Source organism: Rhinatrema bivittatum, chromosome 9 (genome assembly GCF_901001135.1).
Source record: "Rhinatrema bivittatum chromosome 9, aRhiBiv1.1, whole genome shotgun sequence".
Taxonomy (NCBI): domain Eukaryota; kingdom Metazoa; phylum Chordata; class Amphibia; order Gymnophiona; family Rhinatrematidae; genus Rhinatrema; species Rhinatrema bivittatum.
In genome coordinates, this window is record NC_042623.1 from 197,713,981 (window position 1) to 197,729,169 (window position 15,189).

The 15,189-nt window shown below is 40.9% G+C and overlaps 2 protein-coding genes across 21 annotated transcripts in view; one reads left to right on the forward strand and one right to left on the reverse strand.

Moving 5' to 3' along the window:
* Positions 1–13,334, reverse strand: part of TRIP12 (thyroid hormone receptor interactor 12) — a 495,519-nt gene extending 482,185 nt beyond the window's left edge. For 12 of the 19 annotated variants that reach the window (XM_029615429.1, XM_029615428.1, XM_029615423.1 and 9 more), the window contains exons 1-3: positions 12,931–13,079; positions 5,494–5,605; positions 4,594–4,667 (exon numbers count right to left, since the gene is read on the reverse strand). The gene's annotated coding sequence lies outside the window, so the exon portion shown is untranslated. Of the gene's footprint in view, positions 1–4,593; positions 4,668–5,493; positions 5,606–12,735; positions 12,887–12,930; positions 13,083–13,237; positions 13,286–13,315 lie in introns of those variants that run through there. The other 7 variants (XM_029615411.1, XM_029615412.1, XM_029615430.1 and 4 more) reach the window with 7 other exon arrangements.
* The window catches only part of FBXO36 (F-box protein 36), a 164,413-nt gene continuing 162,429 nt past the window's right edge, over positions 13,206–15,189 (forward strand). Inside the window, exon 1 of one of the 2 annotated variants that reach the window (XM_029615431.1) lies at positions 13,206–13,622. In XM_029615431.1, coding sequence (XP_029471291.1) covers positions 13,527–13,622 — 96 coding nt within the window. In that variant the 5' untranslated portion in view covers positions 13,206–13,526. The remainder of the gene's footprint in view (positions 13,623–15,189) is intronic. The other variant, XM_029615432.1, reaches the window with a different exon arrangement.

The window sequence follows — 15,189 nt, forward strand, 5'->3', positions numbered from 1 at the left end:
TCAGTTCTCTCAGTGGAGAATGGTAAACAGCGAAGTGTCTCAGGGCTCTTTACTGGGACTTTAATATATTTATAAATAATCTAGAAACGGGAACAATGAGTGATCAAATTTGCTGACAACACAAAGTTATTCTGATTTATTAAACTACAAGCAGATCGTGAAACATTGTAGGAGGACCTTTTGAGACTAGAAGACTGGGCATGCAAATGGCAGAGGAAATTTAATGTGGACAAGTGCAAAGCGATGCACATGGTGAAAAGTAACCCACACTGTAGTTACACAATGTTAGGTTCCATATTAGGCGTTACCACCAGGAAAATGATTTGGGCGTCATAGGGGACACTACTTTGAAATCCTTGGCTCAGTGTGCGGCAGCAGCCAAAAAAGCAAACTGTTAGGAATTATTAGGAAAGGAATGGAAACTAAAATGCAAGGTGCCATAATGCCTCTATATTGCTCCATGGTGAGGCCGCACCTGGAATACTGTGTGTAGTTCTAGTTGCCACATCTCCAAAAAGATAGTTGCATTGGAAAAGGTTCAGAGAAAGACAACCAAAATGATAAAGGGGATAGAAAGGCTCTTCTATGAGAAAAGAAGAAAGAGGTTAGTACTGTTTAGCTTGGAGGAAAGACAGCTGAGGGGGGGATATAATAGAGGTTTATAAAATCAAGAATGTAACAGAATGATAAATCAGTTATTTACTCTTTCAAAAAAATACAATAAAAAAATACAAGGGATAGGTAGCACTCCATGAAGTAAGTAGCACATTTAAAACAAATCAGAGAACTTTCTGACTCAATGCACAATTAAGTTCTGGAATTCATTGCCAGAGGATGTGGTTAAGGAATTTAGCTAAGCAGGGTTTAAAAAAAGGTATGAACACGAAGTCTCTAAACTTATTAACCTAATAGACTTAGGAAATAGCCAATACTTAATCACTGCCCATTAACATGGGATCCATTTACTGTTTGGGATTTTGCCACGTACTTGTGACCTGGATTGGTCACGGCTATAAAAGGATACTGGGCTTTTTGGACCCTCAGTCTGACTCAATATGGCAATTCGTTTATGTTATGTTCTTATGAACATGCAGCCAGTCAGGTTTTCAGGAAATTCACAATAAATATACATGAGATACTTGATGCATTACCTCAATTGTATACAAATTTATCTCAACTATATTCATTGTGGTTATCCTTGAAAAGCAGACTGGCTGGCTTTCAACAGCAGGGCTGAAAACCCTTTTGCACTTTATGAAAACCTGCTCCATCACGGCTTCCCAAACCTGTTCTGGTAACCCCTCCGGTAGTCAGGATATCCACAATGAATATGAATGAGGCAAATCTACATAGCCTGGGTCACCAAGATATGCATGATGAATGTTTCTCATATTATAGTCTTAATGTATTTACATTTTCTTTTTCTGGTCCAGCAGTTCCCTCCTGCTCCTTTTGGGCTTCTCGCTCACATTGGAATAGGCCACAGCATCATAAGATGTCATGTACAACTAACCAGGAATAATTCCCCCCGTTTTATATCCACTCCCAGCTCATCTAGCCCAGCCATTGCAGTGGTAAACCTTGGCCGGGGTCCAGACATCAGGGATCCCTAACTGGAATCCTGAATCCATCACTGATTATCACTATTGTATAATGACTGGGACTCCCTCTCACCATGCTGCCTTCATAGAAGGCCAAGCCCTAACTGGCCCCAGGAGCCTGATCCAGGAATCAAAGCTAGGTCTGTCAGTAAGGCTTCCATTTAAGCTTCTGTACACAGAAATTTCTGTTCCACTGACAAACGTTCTTGTGGTGACTTCTGAATTAGGGTACCCTCTCGATTCTGTAAGGCTTTCATACATGATTAAGGTTCCTTTTAATTCTGCAAGCATGAAACCTCTGGCTGTAGTCCTGGGGAAGAGGGAATGGAGCCTGTATGAGTGGGGTGTATATGTGCACAAGAGGGAGCGCGCATATGTGAGAGAGATAGGCAGACAGAGGGAGCCTGTGTGAGAAGTAGTATTGAGAGAGGGGTCAAACTCTGGGAGTGGAATGGATTGAACCTAGAGGGGGAGGGGACAGATAGTGGCAGGTGAAAAGAGTTGGGGCCTCAGAGGGCAAAGTGAAAGGAGACTGGAAGAAACACTTAAAGGGAACTTGTAGGGAAATTCCACTCAAAATATTAAACTCTGCATCTTTAAATAACTTTTTTCTGTTTTACATTTTAAATAACTTAAAGACTGTCATCTATATTGTGTTATTTTGACACAATATAAAGTAAGCAGAATTTCCCCAGGAGTAACTGGCTGCCACAGATACCAGCAGCCCTTGCTTGGCTCTACAACTCAGAATTAAAACCCCTGAAAAACCTCAACTCTAGTGATAAGGTAAAGTCCAGTCTGGATTTTTCTAAACTTTTTTCTTTTACCAGGCTCAGTGTCACAGAGTTCCATGTTTACAGAAATCAATAAGTGTTCAGATAATTTGCATAAAGAAATCCTAACACTGGAGATCCAAGACTTTCAAGACTAACACTTAATATATCAGTGAGAAAGCAATTTCCCCACAGTTGGAGATGCTCAAAGCCTGTTTTGAGTCAGAATGACTCCAAATCAAGCCCTAGGAAAAACACTAAATGGGGAAGGAAACACACACTCATTCTACCCCTGCATTTTAATTTATTTTGTTTCGCAGTTGTTTTTTTTATACCACTAAAGCAGAGTAAGTCTGATCAAAGTGGGGTACAATATAATTAAAACAAATAACCAAAAATCACAATCAAGTACAGCAGTCAATGTCAATTCCACTAATCCGAGCTCCATCAATAAAAGTTGTTTTTCAAAACTGAAATCTTCCGGCTCCCTACAGGTGGTGGCTTCTCTATGCCTGTTAGTTCTTTTTCTATCAAAAGCTACATTAGTTGACCACACTTTTTAAAGCCAGTACAAAAAAATTTAACACAATAGAATGTGTTTACACAAAGTATTTTTAAAGAGCCTATTTAAGATTCCCTATTAATATAAGGGACAGTGAAGCAGGGAACAAACTGCTTGAATTGCGAAATGCTCATCAAGTCAAATCACTGTAAAGCTCTGCAACCCATAAAGAAAAAAAAAATTTCAGATAAAGCAGCTCAGCACTTTGACCAGACACTAAGATCGTGAATGTGTGTAACCGCACTTTTGTATTTCGTAGGGAAAGAATGTGAATGCCTCAGACCGGCCCACAAATCAGAGACTAGACATGGGATAAAAGCTCCTCCTAGAGCAATACAAGAGAAGATTAGAAAGTAAAAAAAAAAAAAAAAAAGTGAACATTTCAAAACAAAAATATTTTCCCCTCAGTTTGTGTGTTTCTGGTGTAAGACTCAGAAGCAGTTACTACACTCCCCTCTCACTGTTGCCTAAATATACTGAAAGCAGGACTGGCAAAAAACTTTTCAGATGATTTAGTTAGCAATAAAAATGTAAAAACCCATTTAACACTTTTCATTTCAATTCCAAGGAAATATTAGCTTTTCCTATATAAATCTTCATACAATAGGGTGCACCCATGCGGATGCTCATGCCTTTATCAACTGCCAAAGTGTAAAGCCTGAATTTAACAACAGAAAATGGACTTCAGGGCAGGCGAGGAAAGTGTTACATACGTTAAGACTAAAAATTGCACTGCCTATTATCAAAGTGTAAAAAGTATATATTAAACACAAGAAAAGGAATAGGACCAGAAAAGAGAAGCAATAAATAGGCAAACTGATACAGACCCTAGTACTGCTGCTTTAAGTATACTGCAGAAGCAGGCCCAATGAAGTGATTGGATAGTTTGCATGCAAAAATAAAAAAAAAGGAACACACCTCTCACCCCCACTCAGTCAATTTAACAACAAGAAGAGTAATATAAAATAGATGTTTACTGAAAAAAACAATAATTCACAAAATTGTAAATTTCTACAATACATGGTAAGGCTAATTTGAGGAAATTGGCATTACAAAAAAAAAAGCTTTCCCCAAAAGCAAAATATTGAACCTATTCTTAACATAAATCATAGTTGTGGAGAGGAGCCAGAAGACTGATTTATTTCCATTAAAAAAAAAAAAAAAAAAATCTGAGTGACCATTGTTTCAAAACACTGGTGACTGCAAAATTTACAACAAATAACCAAAGGGGGAAAAAAAAAAAAAAAAAAAGGTAAAATTGAACAAAAGAAAGATACATTTTAAAAAGTTCACACACAAGCGCTCAATGCATGAAAAACCAGGAAGTATCCAGGCATACAGCCAAGCACACGTCAAACTATTTTATTTTAAAGAAATCATGGCTAGTAAATCATTCCACGGGCCAAAGTTTTGGTTTCTGACTTCTACCAACATGAAAAATTCATGTTGGTAAAGGTTTTAAAGCAGCACCAATGGATTATAGTCATTTGACTTACTAAACTTGTTTTCAGTACCAGAATCATATGCATCTCATCACAGCACAATATCAAGCGCGCAAAACCTTTGGAATTAGAGAAGACAGCATTCCAATCCCCCCCGAAAAAGCAGAAATAAAAAATACACGGGCTTAAGCTGATACCAAATCTTCTGAACTTACCTATACAGCTTTTGAAGTAACTCATAAGAGCAGCAAAAGTCTTTCAGCCACAGTTGGTTTTTGTAGTACTGGCCCTGTGCGTAGAGAATGTACAACAAAGTCAAAAATGGAGTCTATAGAAAACACACTAGGCAAACAGTATAAGTTTTCAAACAATCCCAGGACAAATAAGACCCTAACGATGGAGCACACTACGACACATCAACCAGACAGCAGTGTTATTTGCAAATCGGAAGGTAGAGCTGGTTAGACAGCCAAGAGAGGAGAGAAGCAAGGCCTTAGTAGCAAACTCTAGTTAAACATGTAACATGGGTCAAAACTCTTAAAGCAAACTGTTGTCACAAAAAAAAAAAAAAAACAACACACAACAGTATGGATCAAAGTCACATATCCTACTATTACGTATACTGTTTACATAACTATTAGTGATAGCTGCTGCTTAACAGCTCAGTGAAATTAATTTTAAAGTTACTCTCCTTACTCAAGAGCAGTGAACATTAGATATATCCCATTGATTTCTGTAAACATTTGATTTATATACACACTGACAAAATGCTAGCTCCAAATACTACATACTGCATCTAGAAAAATCCATTTATAAAAACTACATTATGTATACGCTTTCAAGAACTAACAAAAACCTTTTGTCTGCCAATATGTTCAAATTTTCACCTCTCCATTTTTTTTTTACCACCATACTTCAACTATGGGACCTATATATTCATGCCGAATATATTAAATATAATATAGGAAAAACATTTTCCTATTACTAAAGTTAGATAGCAGTAGATAACATTATCATGGCCATATATCCTAATACAGTAATGAGCATGCTAATGAAGGAAATTAAGTCATTTGCACCCTATGCACTAAAGTGTGGTAAAATGGTGCAGTACTTACCAGGCCATTTTAAAGTTGGAAAAAACCTGACACCTAGTGGGTGGCATTAAGTGTATAAAAACCTGACTGGAACACTTCTTTCACTCAAGTGGAGCCTCTTGTGGTTTTCTGGCTGCAACATCAGAGGGGAAAAAGATGGGTAAATGTGCAAGAGGAAAAAGACTGCAAGAAGGTGGGGGAAATGGGGGAAAGAGAACAGCAAGAGACAGAAAGGCAGCCCTCAACGAGCCCCCACGGAAAACTGAGACAAAGCAGAGCCAGTGTTTTTTTCTAGGTCTGCCTTTGACCTGGTTCCATTCCCAAGATGGCCCCTTCAGCACAAATCTGGAAGAGTACGACCCTCCCTCCCTCTGGTCTCGAATGGACGAGTCAGTATCTTAAATACCATGCTCCATTGTAGTCACCGACAGTCCCTGTGATCTTTCATGCAATGATCCACAGTATGACAGTGGTGACCGTCACCTTCCACAGCGGAATTCACTTGATTCTCCCTTGGGATGGAATGGAGGAGCAGCCTAGTACCTAGGTCAGCATGCTGAGCACCAGGAAAGGCAGCAGGGTTCAAATTCCCACCGACTCTCCTTGCAACCTTGGGCAAATCAGTTCACCCTCCACTGCCTCAAGTACAAAACCTAGGGCCTGATTTATTAAGGCTTTTCTCCCATTCTGTGTCTATGGGGAAAAATGCTTAGTAAATGAAGCCCTTGAGCAAAGCTCTCTGGGGTCAAGGAAAGTACCTACAGTGTCTGAATGTAACTCGCCTTGAGCTACCAATGAAAAAAAAAAAGGTATAATCTAAATATATTTAAAAATAAAAACAAATTAGAGATGTAGCAAATAGTGCTCCAGGACCTGTTGACAAACAGGACCATGTGGGAGTCTGGGTAGCAGTGCCTATGATGCTACTTATGTATTCAATAGTTCAAGATGAGAGGGCTTCCTTCCCCATCCTGCCATCTCCTCCAAACCTCCCCTCATCCTCCATCTCTTCTCTCCAGTCTTCTAGCAGCTCTGACCATGAGAGCTTTAATACTGGTCCTGAGGAGCTAGTGTAGCCCTGGTTAATTATATCATTTTTCCCCTTTTGCTGATTATAATAGGGAAACATGAAATAATTGGAACAAGTGGGATTAATTTAACGTTAGCCAAATTGAATACCACATGGTATTTCTGCATAGCATTGGCTTAATACATAGGGCAATATTAGTCATTCAGTCTTTACCATGCGGTATTGAGGATGACAAAATAACTTTACAGATTTTACCACACTTTAGTCACATGCCCCTGTCTCAGGGCAACTTCAGTCCTCAAGAACCACAAATAGGCCTGGTTTCCAGGATATGCACGAGATAGATTTGCATTCGACTCTTGTGTGCAGCTCTCTCATGTATATTCAAATGTGGACAGCCTGTTTGTGGCACCTGACTGAGTTGGACACCCCCTCTCCCCCTGAGCATTTTACTAACAATGACCAACACTCACTGATGCACTGAAAGCCAGTAATTTATAGCCTACCTACAAGGAGACATGAAAAGGAGGATAAACTTTAAAATAGCTTATATTGCAATCCGGGGGGGGGGGGGGGGGGGCAGGGGAAGACTGCCGAGCATTCTCAACAGGTTAATGAACTAGCAAATTAAAGAACCTATAAAGCAAGCTACTACAAACAAGAAACAATTGTTCTTAAAATGACTTTCTGCATTCAGACTATAGATTTTCCAAAACCAAATATGGAAAAATCAAACAAATGAAGCAATGCTATAGTTCTGCAGGCATTGTTAACCACCAGCTGGATTACCTTGGCAGTCCAATATCTTACAAGCAACTGATAACCATCTTGTAATCTGCATCATGTAGGCAACACTGTCTTGTTGATCCAATTTTTTAATCAGAGGCCATAACAAGCTATACTTTTACAATTCTGTGCTACCCCACTGCTAATGATACACATCCTAACTATCATTCTTCCAAACACCATCCTACTTCACCTAAATACAAAGTAATCAAAGAATATACAGTATATAAGTTTTAGATCCAAATCTTTCCTATAGCTCATGCCAGCCCTTTGACAAGCCTTTGTAGACTGATAACTTTTAGAAAAGCAAACAAAAATGATGCAGTATTATGAGCTCAGTCATTTGAATGGATATTAGTGGTCTCAAAATTCTAACTACATCTTTTTTGTTGATCCCCTAAAAATGTTTAAACATGTAAAGACTCCAGGTTCCTCCAGGACCTATACAGCAACCACAATGCTACTACAAGGTTGGCCAGATGTCTCAATACATGGTACAGCCATGCAGAAAACTAGAGTTCAAGTCCCAAGTCCGGTCTGCTATCCTTAGGCTGGGGAAACTGGAGAGAGAGCATTCACAGATATTGGAAAAGGAATTCCAGCCACTGCTCAATGGTGACACCTACTGGCTGGAACCAAGTAATGCATGGCCTGGTTTCAAAAGAGAATGGTGCAGCAGGACCATCACTGCAATGACTGGGCTATAGGTTATAAAATATAGGTAGATGCAAATGACAACTCATGGTGCCAATGCCCAGAATAGGTTGGTTCTGACTGAGCTGAAAGCCCAAAGGAACAGCAGCAAAACTGTAGGCCCAAAATACAATTCAGCCCTTTAAGAATGAATTGCATCACTGTACATTCTACAGTATCTTCATAGTACTGACATTAAAGTCAATTTGCACAGTGAATCAAAATTCCAACTATAGCAAAATACATTATAACAGATTCAACAATATTCAGTTTATTCTTACCATGAGAAGTACCACACCTACATGCTACCTCTGACAGGTGCTACAATGCTCTAAAGAAGACTCTGGTCCTTAAGTCCGATTTTCAGAATATCTACAATCAATATTTATAAAATACATATGCATACATTTAATCCAAGAGAGTAATTTACATGATTTACTTATGCAAAGAACCAAAAGCAGATTGCTGCATTCAAGGACTGGAGGTCACCATCTCTGCTCAAAACAAGAGTTCTTTAAAAAGTGGCCAAATATTTCTCAGGAAATGAAGATAAAAGAAGCATGTCTCTCAACTTGTTTTGCTTAGTTCAGGTGTAGTTTGCTGAACATTTCCTCAAAAAGTCAACAGGTTTATGCCATTTTTCCCTATACTACCACACACAGAAAAACAACTTTAAAAGAAGCCAACACCAATTATGAATCAATACACAAAAATGCTGGTCCCATAAATATGATCTTCAGCTACAACTTCTACCTATTACTATTAGGGATGAGTATTTGTTTCATTTACCACAAATCGAAAGAAAAAAAATGCTGAAATTTCAGGGGGAGGGGGGATTCTCATTTCCTGTTAGGGTGCACTAACCAAACAAAGGCCAATGCAGAAAAGCGCATTCAGTCGAATGCGCCTTTCTGCGTGCATTTGAACACAAAAACTTACTACCGATGCAGCGAGGAGTTTTGTGTGCAGAAAATGCACGTTTCTAAACGGGAGTACTGCAGTGCTTAGCACCTTCGCATGGAAATCCCATGCAAATGATAGCATTAAGAAATACTCCTGATACAGAGAGATTGCATCTGGCCTGCACACCTTTTTTAGAGCTAGAAACTTAACTCCTGCATCAGGGCTGGAGTTAAGTTTCCAACACCATGAAAAAAAAAAGTTTAAAAATAGTCAGGAACTTTCCAGGTAAGTGCTGGCAGCCACCACTTAACCAAATAATTACTGATTTATCCATCTGGCAGTAGGAAGCAGCTACCAGACAGCCACACAAGTCAGTACTTATCTGGTGGCTCCTTCCCACTGCCAGATAAGATGAATAAATCAGTATTTATGTCTGGGTAGCCTGTCAGGATGCCTACTACCCTTCCCGAGTTAAAATATGCGTTTGGCCTCTGCAAACGCACAACTTAAGCGCATTTAATTTCCGATGTATTAGCTTACTGGATGCTAAAAAAAAAAAAAAATAAATAAGTTCACTGAAAGCCAGTGTGCATTTTCTTAATGCCCAGATTAGTGCATCCTCATGGTTAGTGGGCACTAACCATGAAAATACAGAAAAATGAAGTCAAGCAAAAAAAGATACAAAAAAAAAAAAACCACAACACACACACCACCTCATACTCCTATACTATGTTCCTCTTCACTCAATAGCTTCCTCTATTTGACATTTCATGTACTATAGGGTTTTTCTATTTCTCATTTTGACCCAGATGTTCTAAACTTCCACCCCCAAAATAAATACAAAAGGGGGAAAATCCCTTTTGTGTATTTTGCCTAAAATTTGTGCTGAAGGAAAATCCTTGGTGTCCTAGGATGAGATACATTCTGTCCATTAACAAAAAGTGATAAAACAATAAAATAGGTCCAATTTAAAAAAAAAAAAAAAACCCCACAGGAAGCCATTCAATAAATATTTTTTACTGTGGAAAATGAGAGATATCTTACTTAAGGCTTTTAATGTGCATAAAGCAATGAAAAATAGCTACTAAGTGCAATATGAAGACCTGAGATATAAAACAGTACCATATTTAGAAAAATTGCACCCCATCCTCCAGGTATTTAATATAACTTCTAGTAAATATCTTGTGTAGTGGTGCAAACTTTCCATACAAGTTTGGTTTTTTTTGTGAATCTGTGGAGGTGGTCTTTTCAGAGTTTAGAGAAATGAGGCCTGTCACTGAGCAGACATTAGACAACAAATATAACTTAAAGACAGCTTGACAGGCCCCCACTGATTCTTTTTTTCAATACTCTGAAAAGATCTTCCACAAATTTACAAAAGAAATCTGCATGAAAACTTGCACACCATAAAATTACATACTATTAGATACAGTACATACCTAGAGGAGGGTGAGCAATTGTCTAAATATTGTATTACATTCCAGTAGTGAAAGGGATGATCACTGCCACCTAAATATTCCTCATAAATTATTTTTTTTTTAATTCTTAAAATTAAATTATACCAGGCCTATAAAAGTAAACCTAATATTTTGCCCAACTAGTTAAAAAAAATAATTCAACATCTTAAAAAAAGTATGTTTTATATATTTATGTATTTATATACACACACAAATATAAATACATACAGAGTACAGTATTAACCAGGTACCCAACTTGGATGTAAATTATTAAAAAATAAAAACATGTTGTAAATGCCAGCTCAACAAGATGCTGATGACAATAGTGCATGGGTAAAGCCCTTTCCCAAGTTAATTTCTAAAAAATTGGGCTATTTGTAAAGCCACAATAAATCGACTTCCTCCCTACCTAGCCAAGATATTGACACAAACATCAGTTTACATCAGGATCATATTTGCTAAATGAAAGCAGGATGCAATGTACATAATCCAGCTCAAAACAAAAAGCAACCATTTTAACAATCTCAGCTTTGGTTTCACAGACTGACATACTATACTTATTATGATATATTAACACTATGCCCACCAAAGCTAATACCAACCTTTTGTAACTGCACAGAACATACTAATGCCATTAATTTTTATAACAAAGCTAATTAATCAACCTAACAAAGTGGGCATTTTTCACCAGTTACAGTATTAAGCCCCCCACCCCCACAGAATTCTACAAGTATACTTCCTTGCTAAATGGCAATTCACAAAGGAGGGATTTAAAAAAATAAACCAGTCTTATTAAAAAACAAAACCTAGAGTATTAAATAAAAGCATACCTACAGATTAAAGAAATCGTATAAAATGTTCAATCTAAACACTAAAATCTAAAGACCACTCTAAAACGAAGCCTTGCAGACAAAAGACTGCTATTTAAATTATAAAGGGATGCCGATGATCACATCTTGAAATTTTACACGTCAAGAATGCTACTTTTATCCTCAAGCACAGGGCAACCCCCTCCTCCAACTCAAAACCAGTGCAATCCGGTATAGAACTTAAAAATTGTATTTTATTAGCCCGCGGCCCTCATACATCCTAGACGACCTGTAATCCAAAAAGGCTCGTGACTTTTCCACTTTTTTTTTTTTAAATCTTCCTCATTCCAGATGACAAATTCACCATAAAGAAGGGGCCGCCGAGGCGTTGCGTCCCGGTGCCAGGACATTGTGTTTACACTTAAACTCAAACTGACGTAGGACGATTCGGGGGCTCTCGATCCGGCCCTGAACACAGACCCAAACGCCTCCGACTCTTCGCCTCATTGACGGGGCGACTCTGGGCCTCCCCCGGCCTCCCCTTTCTTCCTTGGGTGTAAATGCGACACAATCGGGCCTAACACACAGGCCTCTCTCTCCCACAAGCAGGACCTTTGTTCCGCACAGCGACTTTTTTTTTCTCGAAAGCCCCCCCACAACTTTCCTCGTCTGACACCGCTCCTGGGCCGGGGGGGAGGCTGCTACCGCCACGATATCCGCCGTCCCAGCCCGGGGGGGGGGAGAGACTCCCCCCCCCCCCGGGCGGAAAGTTGAGAGAAAGGGCCCGACGACTCGGGAAAAGCCCCGGCGTCGGGTTCTCTCGCTCCACTGGCAGAGCTGCAGCCAAAAGCGAGCCCAGAGGCCGGCTAAGAAAGCCAGGAGATCGCCTTACCCACGGACCCGAAGCTGCTCGACTAACAAGAGTCACCTTCTTCCCCCATCCCCCAAAAGAGAGGGTGACCCAAACTAGTCTACATGGGGGGGGAGACTAAGCCAGCAGCAAGAGGGCCACAAACAACAACAAAAAGCCAGCACTGAGGTGGTGGAAAAAAGAAAAGAAGCCTCCTCTCGGACCTTTTTATACATTTAAGATCTCCTTTCTGCAGCCAAAGCCAACACAAAATACTGACAAACAAGCATTACTTCCAAATAGAAAGCGTCCTATACATTGCTAAATACACAGTATAACGGGGGGGGGGGGGAAGGGGGTGTTTAGATTTACGAAAAACAAAACAGTAGCTTCTCTTTTTCTAGGGTTTTAAGAACATTTCGTTACAAATAAAAGAAAAAGAAAAAACAAACAAGTTAGGCTGAAGTCAAAACATTTGTTTCAACACTGGAAATGTAAGCTGGTTTGCAGGCTGCCTTTTGTTTTCACGGGTCCCCATTAATCGGTTAGGGCCCCGACTTGCCTTCACTCTTTAGAGAATAAATTCGTTTCAGCCCAAGTGTTGAAATAACCACTTTTTTTTTTTTTTTTTTTACCAGTCCCTTCGTACTGGAAAGGCGAGTTGCCATTTTGCTGTTTCCACTTCCAAAAGCCATGTCCCCCATTACCCCCTTTTTTTTTTTTTAAACTGCTTACATCACGAAAACAGGAAAGGAACTCAATTCAATAGATGACAACAGTGTTTTTCAGACTTTCAATTCTACACCCCTTCCTCGTACACAATATACGGGAAGATGCAGCCCCGGCGCTCCCCGGGGGTGGGGGCTTTCTGTAGAGGAATCTGTCAGGCCGGTGGCCCCCCCATCACGATGGCTTTTCGGTTTAATTTACCTAAAATTGTGTTCCACTCTTTTAGCTACAGCCTGTTCAGCAGCTTCCAATCTCCCAGCTCTCCCTTCAATTATCAGCTGAAGCCCCACTACCCGCTCCGTACCCTTCCGCCGGCTCCACACGCGCACTACTTTCCCCGACTGCGGTCCTACCCCAGCCCCGCTCCCCCAACCGAGCAGTCTCTGACAGCGCCGCCCCCGTTCACCCGCAGCACGCTCGCCCCACCTGCCTCCCCTCCCCACCCCACCCCACCCGGCGGCAGCCCCCCCCCCTCCGCGGCCGCGGCCCTTCCACCTCGCCCTATCACCTTTTCTTCAGCAGCCGAAAATTGCGTTACTGTGGCTGCCAACGATGCTGTTCCGCCGGGTCATAACCCTTCACTCACCGTAACTGTTTCCCTTAGGTCGTTTTGACTTAGACATTTTTTTCCCCAAGTAGTATAGGACTGAAGTGTGTTATTTCTCACCTCGAAAGGTTTGTGTGGGTTGTTATGATTTAAAATGGCTGGGATTTATTTCTTGTTTCTTTCTCGGCAACATGACCTTTAAAACCCGCCCCTTCCTGGTTGCCGTGGAAACAGTAACAAGCGTCTCAACATGGCGTCGCTGCTGCCTGAATGTCTCTTTGACATGTCTAGTCAAGCTCCAGCGCCCAGCAAAGACTTTTACCAGCTTAATATAACCAAGACTGAAGTAAGTATTCGGATAATACGCATCTCAGAAAACGAAATAAAACATATAAGAAAGAATATGTCTTCATTAAACTGTTTCAAGACGGGCCCTTTACGAGCACCCAGGCAAATGATAACTTTTCTTACTTTAAAGATGTTATGACAAACAAATATACAGTTTGTTTTTTTTAACAATGATGTGCTTATTCGCTCAATTTGGCTTCCACTTCCCCCAAATTGTATTTTATTTATAGCAAAGCTTTCCAGATAAAAACGGTTTTAAAAGGGACGTGGGGTTATTACAGATATTTTATTTGCTTTCCAGTGTGTCCTATGAGTAGCATCTGTTTTCTACTAATATGTATCCTGTAGAGGTTTTTGTGTGTATGGTTTATGGACATATAGTGATAAATATATAGATATGTAATCCTCTGTTGATAACACATAAAATGATAAAGAGGATCTGCTGGCTGTTTTTGAGCGGAGCACCATTTGTAAGTGGGTTAAAAAACAAAAATGGTCAATAAGATGGTATAATAGACCTGCTTTAGAGACTAGGACTATATTTACTAGGGATGTGAATCGTTTTAGGACGATTAAAATTACCGTCCGATAATTTTAATATCGTCTTAAACCGTTATGGAACACAATACAATAGAGATTCTAACGATTTATCGTTATAAATCGTTAGAATCGTGAGCCGGCACACTAAAACCCCCTAAAACCCACCCCCGACCCTTTAAATTAAATCCCCCACCCTCCCGAACCCCCCCCCCAAATGACTTAAATAACCTGCGGGTCCAGCGGCGGTCCGGAACGGCAGCGGTCCGGAACGGGCTCCTGCTACTGAATCTTGTTGTCTTCAGCCAGCGCCATTTTCCATGGCGGCGGCCATAGACGAACACGATTGGACGGCAGGAGGTCCTTCCGGACCCCCGCTGGACTTTTGGCAAGTCTTGTGGGGGTCAGGAGGCCCCCCCCAAGCTGACCAAAAGTTCCTGGAGGTCCAGCGGGGGTCAGGGAGCGATTTCCTGCCGCGAATCGTTTTCGTACGGAAAATGGCGCCGGCAGGAGATCGACTGCAGGAGGTCGTTCAGCGAGGCGCCGGAACCCTCGTTGAACGACCTCCTGCAGTCGATCTCCTGCCGGCGCCATTTTCCGTACGAAAATGATTCGCGGCGGGAAATCGCTCCCTGACCCCCGCTGGACCTCCAGGAACTTTTGGCCAGCTTGGGGGGGGCCTCCTGACCCCCACAAGACTTGCCAAAAGTCCAGCGGGGGTCCGGAAGGACCTCCTGCCGTCCAATCGTGTTCGTCTATGGCCGCCGCCATTTTTCGGCGCCATTTTGGAAAATGGCGCCGGCTGAAGACAACAAGATTCAGTAGCAGGAGCCCGTTCCGGACCGCTGCCGTTCCGGACCGCCACTGGACCCGAAGGTTATTTAAGTCATTTGGGGGGGATTTAATTTAAAGGGTCGGGGGTGGGTTTTAGGGGGTTTTAATGTGCCGGTTTTGCGATTTTACGTTTTTTCGATTTTTCACGATATTTTACCCCCCCAAACGGCAACAATACGATTCCCTCCCCCTCC